At 40.8% G+C, this 11,390-nt stretch overlaps 1 protein-coding gene and 1 long non-coding RNA gene across 5 annotated transcripts in view; one reads left to right on the top strand and one right to left on the bottom strand.

The window, feature by feature from the left end:
- Nucleotides 1-9,434, bottom strand: part of Pfk (ATP-dependent 6-phosphofructokinase) — a 15,363-nt gene extending 5,929 nt beyond the window's left edge. For 2 of the 4 annotated variants that reach the window (XM_022845745.2, XM_022845747.2), the window contains exons 1-7: nt 8,747-9,434; nt 3,613-3,765; nt 3,004-3,294; nt 2,528-2,788; nt 1,928-2,343; nt 1,536-1,811; nt 1,117-1,341 (exon numbers count right to left, since the gene is read on the bottom strand). In XM_022845745.2, coding sequence (XP_022701480.1) covers nt 1,117-1,341; nt 1,536-1,811; nt 1,928-2,343; nt 2,528-2,788; nt 3,004-3,294; nt 3,613-3,765; nt 8,747-8,828 — 1,704 coding nt within the window. In that variant the 5' untranslated portion in view covers nt 8,829-9,434. The remainder of the gene's footprint in view (nt 1-1,116; nt 1,342-1,535; nt 1,812-1,927; nt 2,344-2,527; nt 2,789-3,003; nt 3,295-3,612; nt 3,766-8,746) is intronic. The other 2 variants (XM_022845746.2, XM_022845744.2) reach the window with 2 other exon arrangements.
- Nucleotides 9,435-9,544: 110 nt separating this feature from the next.
- LOC111267476 (uncharacterized) overlaps nt 9,545-11,390 on the top strand; it is a 16,259-nt gene continuing 14,413 nt past the window's right edge. The window contains exon 1 of the long non-coding RNA XR_015313824.1: nt 9,545-9,935. This is a non-coding gene — a long non-coding RNA (uncharacterized LOC111267476). The remainder of the gene's footprint in view (nt 9,936-11,390) is intronic.

Here is an 11,390-nt window from a genome sequence, read left to right on the forward strand (position 1 = left end):
TTTCCAATTTCAACATAGTTTTTCTTTTTGATTAAACGAGTATTTTGTTTTAAGAGGTAGATTTTTGCTTCCACAAGAAATAATGCTGATTCAAGGAAGGATCTTTTTAGCGACTTGTTTGACCATCTCGAAAATATGGGAAACGTTTATAATCGAAAGTTGTGATCCTGCATAATAGGCACAATGTAATTTTCGCTTTTTCTCATTTTTACGTGCAATGGTGGTCTCTCCCGAAATGGTTTATAAATAAACATATTCATAGATGAAATGAACAGTTTTTCTGGAAGTAATTTTGTTCTCCCACGGGACGCTAATGGAATATGAACCATTTCGGCAGATGATTTATTTCTTCAATTAGATTAATATTCTCTATTCAGAGTTATTTTGTTCCTCCAAGTCAATTACTTTTTTTGGCGATTCGCTCAATAAATGAGAATTTGTAAAATATTTATGGGAAATTATTTGTTTTCTCGGAGCTTTACAAAGTGAGCAACTAAATGCGGTACGGAAGTTACAATATGGATGCGTGCAACAGCGTATCAGGATTACAACAACGTTTTAATGGGAGAACGCGAATAGCTATAAAAAGAATGGGTGCAAGGTTTGACGAAATCAAGCTATACACCTTGATTTCATCAAGTTACCTATTATATAATTACAAATGTAATAAAATTTGTTTGAGTTTATATTGCCAATTTTAAAATCGAGGAATGTTGTTTCAGCAGGACTATTCGAGAAATTGTAACGGAAAAACGGAATAAATGTTGCTAATAGATTTGAAGAATATAATTACTATTAAGAGATAGCTAGAACGTAGTTAGTGCTACAAGATCTCAGGAGAATTAAAGCGAATAATTGTAAAGCTCGGAAAGCCACAGCCCGTATTAGACTAGATGTAGTAATCTAGATAAAATTAATTCATATTAGAACCGGCTGATAATGCAATAGCGAGAGCGTACTGTGTTAGATAAGATAGAGTAACCGCAACGAGATGGCTGTTTTATGCTCGATTTGTGGTTTAGGTTAAGCTAGAAGTAAGATCAGCGAATTAAATCAATGATACTAGGTCAATGACATAACCAAAGCGTGCCTATTTAACATAATACGGGTACGTACCCTTCTTTTGGTGCCCTGAGCGGATTGACGGATACGATCGCAGATTTCCGTTATTTCATTAAGTGCAGTATCTGCTCCAAGTGAGAAATCAGTTCCGGGAACGTTATTCGATATGGTCGCTGGCACCACACACATGGGTATGCATAGTTCAGGATATTTGCTCCGACCCTCCGCCATCTGCAGTACACATTGGTATCCCTCAAAGCCGCCAACTATTAATAAGCCCTAAAAGGTTTAAAATTCAGTTAAAAATTACTATATATCATAATTCGGTGGCGATGTTAAACCTGTACGTCTTTCATGCGATGCGAATGTGATGCTCAAATGTTGCCTCTAACTGTAATTTAATGGTTCACAAGCGAATATTTATTATCAGAGAAAGAGTTTCAATTTATTAGAATTGACTTATCAATACGAACCTGTATGTTAAATTTCTTGATGTTAGCTGCTATTTGGTCCATGTGCTTATCAGGCAGTGTACGTTTGGTTCCTAGAAATGCTCCACCCTGTCCAACCCAGCCACTGACATCTTGCCATTGCATTTCCTTGATGTTCCCTTCTAGAAGACCTTCGACGCCCTCGTGCACGGCCAGCACTGTATCGCCTCTAAAGAGGCAGTTCCTTACGAAGGACCGCACAGCGGCGTTCATGCCGCAGCATGGCGCCCCCACATGCATCACAGCCAATCTCAGCCCCTTAAAATTTCAATAATCGCCAATATAATCTATAAAGAATAGCCACTGCAGAATATAATCGTAATTCACCGACTAATATGGCCAAGCCTATTATGTCTTATTATTTCTTAGCCCACCTGTTTGATTTCGGAAGCGATCTTGGGAGGTTTAAGACGGGTTAGCATTTTGTACGTGAGCAGATTTCGCTCGAAGGAAGTGCCCCTCAATTTGACAGCATTCTGCCAGTCCTTGTTGGCCATACACTTTCCAACTTCCTTCGTCTTCTGGACACATTGCATAAGCGGTACCCGGACTGATTGATTTCCCGCAAGTGATACAACGTAGGCTTCAGAGTCTGGCGTTGCCTCGAACAGCGCCATTACGGCTTCAGCTCCCATACGGCAGCCAAGCACTCGATCGAATGCAGAAGGGGATCCACCCCTCTGTACGTGGCCGAGCACTGTCACTCGGGTGTCCTGCTGGAGCCGATCAACCACCACCTTTTTAACATTTTCTGCCGTGATCGGTTGACCGTCACGATCCATGGCACCCTCTGGTAAACGCAACAGGAAAGCATTTGTAACGTTAGCTCAAACGTAAGGGTTATACCACTTTGTCGATTTCGGCCTCTCCTTTTTTATCATTTCCTTTCTAGTATTTTCGGCTGTTTACAAATTACTCGATTTGCTTACTCCTTTACTAATTGGAAGTCAGTCGTCCTAGCCCGCTGTACGTACCTGCAACAATAATAATATTTAGCCGCTGGCCGCTTTCACGTTCCTGAATCAGCTTCTTGCAGAGGATTTCTTGCCAGTTACCTTCAGGTGGCCATTCGGGAATAAAGACGAAGTCCGCCTCGGACGCTAGGGCGGCAACTAAAGCAAGGTAGCCGCAATGACGGCCCATCACCTCAAGAATGAAGGTTCGTTGATGCGAGGAAGCTGTCGTTACGATCGCGTCCACGGCTTCTACGATCCGGTGCAGGGCCGAATCCGTACCTACAATAGAAACGACGAACAACGCTCTATTTTAGGGCTAGTCGGCTTTGTTAAAATAAATGTTAGTTAACTCTTAATATGGATTTTTCAAATTTTTTTCTTTCAACGTATTTGAAAAGAAATGCATATAATGAATTGCACGACTAAACTTGCGAACTAAAACCCACACATGAAGCCCCAGCTTAAGCATCATGAGTGGAGAAATAACAGTTTACCGATAGTCATGTCAGTTCCGCAGAAATCGTTATCGATAGAACCGACCATGCCCACAATGTGCAGGTGTGAGCATTTTTGACGCTCCTCCTCAGTGATCTTCGCGTCATTCAGAAACTCATCGAGATATGAAGTCCATTCTTGACGGAAAAGATCAGCACCAGTCAATGAACCGTCCCCTCCGATGACCACCAGATTCGTGATGCCGTGCTTAATAAGGTTTAGGGCAGCCCGCATACGGCCCTGTCTCTCGCGAAACTCTGCGCATCGTGCAGATCCGATAATAGTGCCACCTTATCAAATACCACAATACGCAGAATATTCAGTAATAAAAGCGCCCCTTTTAATATCGTAAATATTAATATTACTCCACTTTTAATTATGTGTACACGCATGCATGTTTTTATTAATACCAACACAAGTGCTTTTTCATAGTCAAGTGTATCCTGTTTTATTAAATTAAACGCCACTGGTTACAGTATGCTAGCCAGGTTGGTGCTTTCCTACAACAATCAATGTAGAATAATCACCGGGACGTACTTAACTATCCGTGATAGTCCAATGAAGAGGACTCTAAAAGACGAAGCCAGAACAGAAAAGGAGTAACTAACCTTTATGGATGATGCCAGATACGGATACCCAAGTAGCCTCTTCGATCATGTTGCCTCCGTTTACCATTCCTTGATAGCCCTCGCGAATGAAGAATACCCTTGCGCCAAGGTACAGGCCCATTCGGACCACAGCGCGAACCGCGGCATTCATACCTTTACGAACCGCAAAAAAGAAAACATTGCAACAATGATAGTTATATAGCGTTTCCGACAACACGAGTAAAATATACCGAAGTGATTGACGTACCATTCAAAGCAATAAGCTAAAGTAACATATTTATGGTACATTAATCCATTTTTCGACGTCTTTGCTTTTATAGAATTACTGACTTGATCAGTTCGCGACTAGACTTTAAGCACTCAAATGAAGATCAAACCTTCCATGTGAAAGCTTCCATGTGACATTTCGAACCTCGTTAGCTTAAAAGAGTTATGGTACACGCAACAGCCCGTAACTCCTCTCCCCTTGCCGTTGTAAATGGTACTATGCCAAAAAGTAATGGAAACCGTTTTGTATTAACTGCAGATTTTCCAGTCGTTCAAATTCTTGTTGTCCCTATAGAAATAAGCCCCTCCAGATTTAACGCGTCTCCGCCATCGCTTCTTCTAATCCTTACAACGGTTCGTTGAAGGAATGGTTTATATCCCCTTTTTCTTTTTCTGAATTCCTTCGATGATCAACTTTTTTCTTTTAGGTGTTTACTGAGCTTCGGAAACAGAAAATGCTATGTAAGCTGTATTTTTTTTATTAAAAAAACGTGACATTTATAGCGCTGTATCAGTCCGTCTATAATTACGGATTGGAATCCACGACTTGTTCTTCTAAAACGTAGATCTACTTCGCAGGTAGCATTATCCGAGATTTTACTAAAGTATAAAGCCACTCAGTAAAAGTTTATAACGTACAGCTTTCCCATAGCCAAAAAGATTATAAAAAAAGGGGTTAGTTTTTCGATCCTGCAGCATTTTTCAGTTGCCTTTGAAGCGATAATTGAGCGATTTTCTTCACGTAATACCCATGGACCGTGACGTCATTTGCAATGAAGCATTTGAGGAAATTCGAATTTTTCGAGTTTTGGCAATGTTGCCCGATGGAATGTGTTGACATGTCTACATTTGCTCTAAATTCAGGTTTTTCGTCTGAGCCCTTTCGTCTCTATACCGTTTTTCAAGATGGTTCAATGCGACTCATGTAAACTTTTGTTTGGTTCTTCCAGCATAGTTATTGCGCATTTGTTACGTTTTTCTCCGTAGTCGTTGTGACTAGGCGCCCAGGTGTAAAATTTTTCCTCTGTTGTCCGACACGAAGCTGTATATTCTCCTAGTATACTGACTCTTCGTGAAATACCCACGCGAAGGTGCTTAGAAAATACAAAGCGGGTAGCACACAGGTGTGGCGAATGGGAAGCCGCAGGCCCGCGTACGAGTACATCTTTAGCAGACAATAGCCGGTGTCTATCGGTACTTTTTTGATCCAGTAGCGAGGATGCGAGAAAGAAACGATAGCGTATCTGCATTCTGAAAAGCTGTGATTAGTTATATATATGAATCCGCTATATTAGGTTAGCCATTTTGAAACTATACGGACGAGAACAGTTCGCTATTTGCACCTTGTGTTCAGAGAACAGAGAAAAACTTATTACTTGAGGACGTGGAACATGGAACGGACATGGAAATGAACTTTCTGTTTGACCCATTGCGAAGGTGACCAACAGATAAATGTGGATTTTGGATCTTAACATTCACGTTTGTTGTATACAAAAATACGGTATTTGTTCATCAAATACAGTTAAATTATACATATGATTTGAAAGAAAATTGAAAGCAAAAACGTCGAAGTTGTAGAGGCGCAATAATCTCATTGTTGCATCAATCTTTGTTTTTTTTTGATGGGACATCGAGCGTTTATGATGTTTCTAGACGGTTACATCAGTGGATTGATGAAACCGAACTGGCGAGAGACCACCCTAATACACCTAACAGATTATGGTGTTTCTGACTCACGGTAGAGGCTATGGTAAACTCCGTTGCCAAGATTAATGAATGTACCTAGGCCAGCGTTTGACATCACACCACAAGGAATGGTGCAAGAGTTAAATTTCAGTAACGAGTGAGTAGAAGAGCCGTTCAGAAACAAGCGTGATATTGAAATTACTTTTCGAGACTATAGGCCCAGAGGGTAGGATAAATAGGTTACTATCTAAATGGTAGAAGGTCATCGGTAACAGCTGTGTATTTTTCGATTGAAAATGAAACAACCATGCCCATGAAAAAGTGTCCACTATTTTACGCTTCATGTACGTAACTGACAATACAAACAGGGCACATATCATGAAACGTTATAATAGTTAGTGCAGGAATGACCACATGGGTGACTAACAGATAAATAAAACAACGCCCAGTGGCCTATGTTGGTGGGTTGATATAGGGTGAGATAACAATCATTTGCCCTGCGGAAATCACAAACGAAATCTTTCCAGGCTGATCCCAATGCGATCTAAAGCAATAATAACGCGAACAACCACTATAACAGTACAGTCGTTGTTCTCTGGAATAATTTGTTTGCCCTTGAAGCTTGTGGTGACGGCATACCGTTATTTGTTCAGCATGAAAGAAGCTAGTACGGTAATAGATATAAAGGGTGGGTAGGTTGCACCAAGAAGCTGCCTTTACTTTCGCAGGTTTAGAAATGCTTTCTTCCTGAAATCGATGGCTACTGTCCGGAATAGGACCACAAGCAAGATAAGGTACGAACAGATAGAATAGAATGAATGAATGAATGAATGCGAGTCAATAAATTGCTCCGCAGAATTAACCGCAGAGATAGGAAGTTGCACTGTTTGCATGCTTTACGTTTTCTCTTCTTTAAAGAAACTTTATTCTGTATGCATCAAGTGCTGGTACCGTTGTTGTTCTATTTGTCGTATCTTGGCAATGCAAAAACATTTGAAATTACTGTCTTATATAGCACGCGCCATGCGACAGAGCACAAATTAGACGTATCGAGGGGGGGGGGGGGTCAGAACCTTACTTGTTCCGTTGTAAGTTGAGCATTCGAATCGATATACGGTATCCGAAACACTGAAGGGAAAACTGTGATTCTGTTATCGTCTAATTGGCAGACATGATAAATGCTAACACGTAAAATATATGGCTCATCCCTGCCTTTGATCAAACGGTTATAAAACATGAAACCTGTAACGTCACAATGAATATTTCGTGGAGGCGGCGACGGAAAAATAGCGCCATTACAAATACACTCCGTCTTCACTGATTGTGATTGCTAATCTGGAAGCGATCGTATGTCACTTCGAAGTCAGCCGTTACAGGCGTTAGAGGTGGTTCTAGGTAGCAGTATTGGTAGGTAGGTAGGTAGGTTTAATGTTTCTCCATGTTCGAGGTTTACTTAATCAGCGCAGATGCTCCTAATTAAAATGACCACTACTTTGCAAAACTATCTACTCCATTACGAAATCTACAGCTTGTCTTTTCTACCTGCTACGTTTCTACTAACTAAACAAATATTAGAAATACTTCAAATGAAAGAAAAGTTTCAAGAAAGGATTCAGACAAAAATAAAGGTTCTATTTGAGTTAACTTTTAACTAATCGGAAACCAAACAAGAAGTCAAAAAAAAACGGGCCCAACTGTCCGAATGATATAGAAATAAGAAGGCGATGGTCAGAGGAAACTGTAGCAGTAATTTACACTAGGCTGCCCTAATGTAATTATGATAGTACTAATAGGTGCTGCAGGCAACGAATCGGACATCTGATGACGGACGCTAGACTGTTTCGGTCAGTAAATTACATCACTAATTCATACATGCCTGGAGATTGTTGTCTTAAGATTTATTCTAGGATAGTTGAAACTAGAGTTCACTATGAAAAGTTTTGTCAGTGTCTGAACAGCAACCTTCTTCTTCCGAGCTTCCTGCAACAGTTATTGATCAACTTGTGTTCTACTGACTAAGTTTATGCGATAGTTTGAACCAGGAGTCGGATATCAATACGACAAACGGTCCAATAGGGCCGATCATCCAGCTTGGCCTTGAATTTCTAACTGTAATAATTTTAGCCCTATCACAGTATTGCCGAGCCTGACCGAGAAAGAGCCCGCGTTCGAACAGAGGGGGCAAGGTTACACTTTTGTGACGTCCCGTTTCAACGGTAAGTTTAGAAGTCACTGCTAAACTTTTTCACCGTTTTATCGCCCACTTGACTTCCGCCAGAACGTCAATACAACAAGCAACCAATAGGTCTTCTAACTCAAAGATGGAAGGATGGGAATGAAGGTAACAAGGTTCAGAATAACCACTTGATCCCATGGGTGTCGTGAATTAATAATGGATTAAGTTACCGGCTTTATATAATATAAACTCGCTGAAGATTCTGTTTCATACAAACACGTACAGCGTTTACAGACCGCTATAGTTGTCTAATATTATAAAAACATGCATAATCTTAATTTCGAACGTGAGATGCTTTATGCGTAAGCTTTTTCGTATGTGTTGATATCGGTAAATGTAGCTGCTATGACATCTGACTTCATGGGTTACTAGTGGCGTGTTTTTCCGAAAGACATTCGATTGACCTTGAAAAAGGGCCTCATTCAGCGGCCCGAAAAATTACTCAATATTCTAGCAATTCCAGGAGCTAGTTTGTTTTGTTATTGTCTTATCGAATTGGTACGCTATCGAACCATATGCTCTTAACTGATGAATACTTTAACCCCTGTTTGATGTCTATGCTACAAATGAATAATTAACGCTTCACTCAAATGCGCTACTCTCGAATTGTTCGACGTTAGAGTAATTCGTCGTCTCAGTTCTGGGAACCTTTCCACCAGCATTATAAGAAAATAATTATATGTATCTGACGTAATAACACTTAGTATCTGATGCAAGATCTCTAGATAGTTCAAAGGCACACCGACTCGAGAGATCAAGGCAAATTACTTGTGATAGGATCGAAATTTACCTAAGAATTTGTGATAAGATATCAGCAGACGCGCCCGATATGAATCGTTATACAAGGCGCAGCAATCTTGCTGTTTGTACCATCTAACTATATATCAATAGGTGTTTAGCAAGCATCACGCATCATTAGCACTGAATTACAAATGGGTGGCTTACCTTGAGAATCTCCGCCGGATGTGAATACACCGATTATTTTGCCCCGATGTGCTCCAGGCGTCAAGCCCTTCCGCGAATTCATGTTTCCTGCCTGGAGCTACTCTGTCTCGTTTGTCCTTTACTGAAGGAAGATCTGACCGGTTATATTATACCGGCGGCTTCGGTAAGCACCTAGTCGCTTTTTTTTTTCTCGATGTTGACTTCTCGCTTGCAGGGTTACTCTTGCTGAACGAGTTTAGAAGGTTTCTTTGCCTGTACCGCCAGGTGCCGCTTTCTTTGCTGAAGATGACCGTAGTTGCTAGCAATTGCACAACTATTACCCGTATAGCTATGTGTAGCAGCTAGAACCCTCAACTAATATGTCGAAACTCACGAGCGATCGGACAGGCTGTTTTATTTTTCCCTTCTCCGGCTGCTTCTCCTCCGACTGTTGAAGGAGCGTGTGTGAGGGAGGGAAGACTCCGCGGCACCAGTGTTTTATCTTTCTATGGCCGCACTTTTCCCATTTGTCTGAATGTCGGCCTGTGACGATGTCTCTTGTGGTCAAACCTTGCGACAGGCAATTCCACCACGTTCAGCGAAAGGGGAACAGGTAAAACTAGCACTCACAAATACACAAAGGGCAGCTAGACGCCGCCGTCGAATCAGCCTGTCACAGGCGCAACTGGCGCGCCGAACCGTCTGACAGAGTGAGAGCCAATGGTGGTGACTCGAACGAGGAGAAAGGCCTGCCACACACTGGCTGGGTAAGGGCATCATCCTGTCGTCTGCTCAGCCATGTCCTACGGAGGCAAGCACGCGCGAACGCACCCAATCCATTACTAATCTCTATGGGGCCACAGTTACACTGTAGCCGCTGTGTGAACGGTAGCACGAGTTTGAGCCGGAAGGCTTTTTAGTCTCTAAGGTTTTTGAATAGCACGTCAATAAAATAATTAAAGCATATTAGCGTATTATCGTTGAAAACGATGTTTCTCTATGCAGGTAGGTCGCTGATCGCGTTGTATAAAGCTAGTGAAAAGCGGAATACCTGTGGGCCTGCACAGCGTAGAATAGGGTCACTTTCCTACGAGGTTCCTTCTCGCCGTGTGCTGGCAAGAGGTATTAGTGCCTTATAGAGCATGCAGAGTGGTGCCGGTCAGCTGACTCCACCGGGCTGACACTTGGTCGAATTCGTAGGCACCGCGCGGTGAGTACTTCTGCGCGAACGGGAAAACAGATGACTGATGTAATTGAAATCTGCTTCCCACTCATCAATGAGTAGCTGTTACACTTAATAAATTTATTATTAATATTATGACAATTATAATAGCCAATTGCCAACTTGACGTGTTTCCTAGCTTGCCTATACTTAACAGCCGTTGTTTCCAGCCGCCAGGGTCCTTTCGATAGCAAACAACTCCAAAGAAAACTTCTATGGCAATTTTTATCAATAACGAAGTTTAAACTGAAAACGCTCCGTTATGAACGTTATAAAATAGAGTAGTATAACTGCCAAAAACTTGCCCGGTAGGCTTTTTGACTGTCCAAAAATAAAACATGAAGTTTTCAAGAAGGCCTGTCCGATTTATCTTCGTGATTGATGTTTTCGTCAACGAATAGTTTCAAACATCGTGAATGTCGGTGGCGTGCCAAACCTTTGTGCAGACACGTTTGTTCTTAATTCAATAAACCTTATACGCAAAAAAAGGATGCTAAATGTCGTCTTCTATATATTTGTAGAACTGGTGTAAGCCGTGCTGGTGATAGCGTGCTAGAAAATTCTTAATTCCTATATAATATTTGTATTCTTAATAAACAACGACGTTATTCAAAAAGATATTTAAAAAACTATGCGCACTGTCATTCTTGCCACAAACTTTGCATTTTGCAAACCAGCTTTATATAAAGAACTGTTACTTTTACTAAGCGGTTAAATGGTAACTGTTTTTTTCATGCTAGTGGAATTTCTTGTCTAAGCCTCTCGCCTAAAGCGCAAAAACTTTTTTTTTCTCTCTCTTTTTTAGTAATTTTACGTCGAAGAAATTCATTTCGTGCCAGTTGTGCTAAAATTAAAAGAAGGATAATTAATCCATATTATCTGGGTTCCAGATGTGTTTGACGTTGTCTGTATAAGCGCATAAATGTCTTTTAAAGCCAACCATAACGTAGTGACCGGAACCTATTTTAATAGATAAATCCACATCACAGATGTGTGGTGAAAGCCGTAAGCAACTTATCTTGATTTACAAAGCAGTTTCATTTTAGCAGTTAATTACACTGTACAAGAAGTTCAAGTTAGAAATTAACTCCTACATAAACCATCACGAAGGCAGGCAATGACAAGTGAACTCTGTAGGGAAGCACCGTTATTGCTACCAATAGGCCCACTCGAAGCGTTCGTTCTGCACGTATACATATAGAAGCACTAGATAATTAAGATATCAAGAAGAAATACATTTGTATAATGAAAAACAACGTACAAGTAAATGAAAATGATTATTTAATTTTTAAACTCTAACTTCTATTTAACCATCAACAGTTAAAATTATCTAAGGATAATGTTTTTTAAATGCTCGTAATTGTGTTATTGTATCTACGTCTTTCCTTATAGATGATAGTGCGAGTCAGCTCGCGGTGCTTCGCTTCTCGCTTTTTTTTGTGT

Source organism: Varroa jacobsoni, unplaced genomic scaffold (assembly GCF_002532875.2).
Source record: "Varroa jacobsoni isolate VJ856 unplaced genomic scaffold, vjacob_1.0 scaffold_1192, whole genome shotgun sequence".
Classification (NCBI taxonomy): Eukaryota; Metazoa; Arthropoda; class Arachnida; order Mesostigmata; family Varroidae; genus Varroa; species Varroa jacobsoni.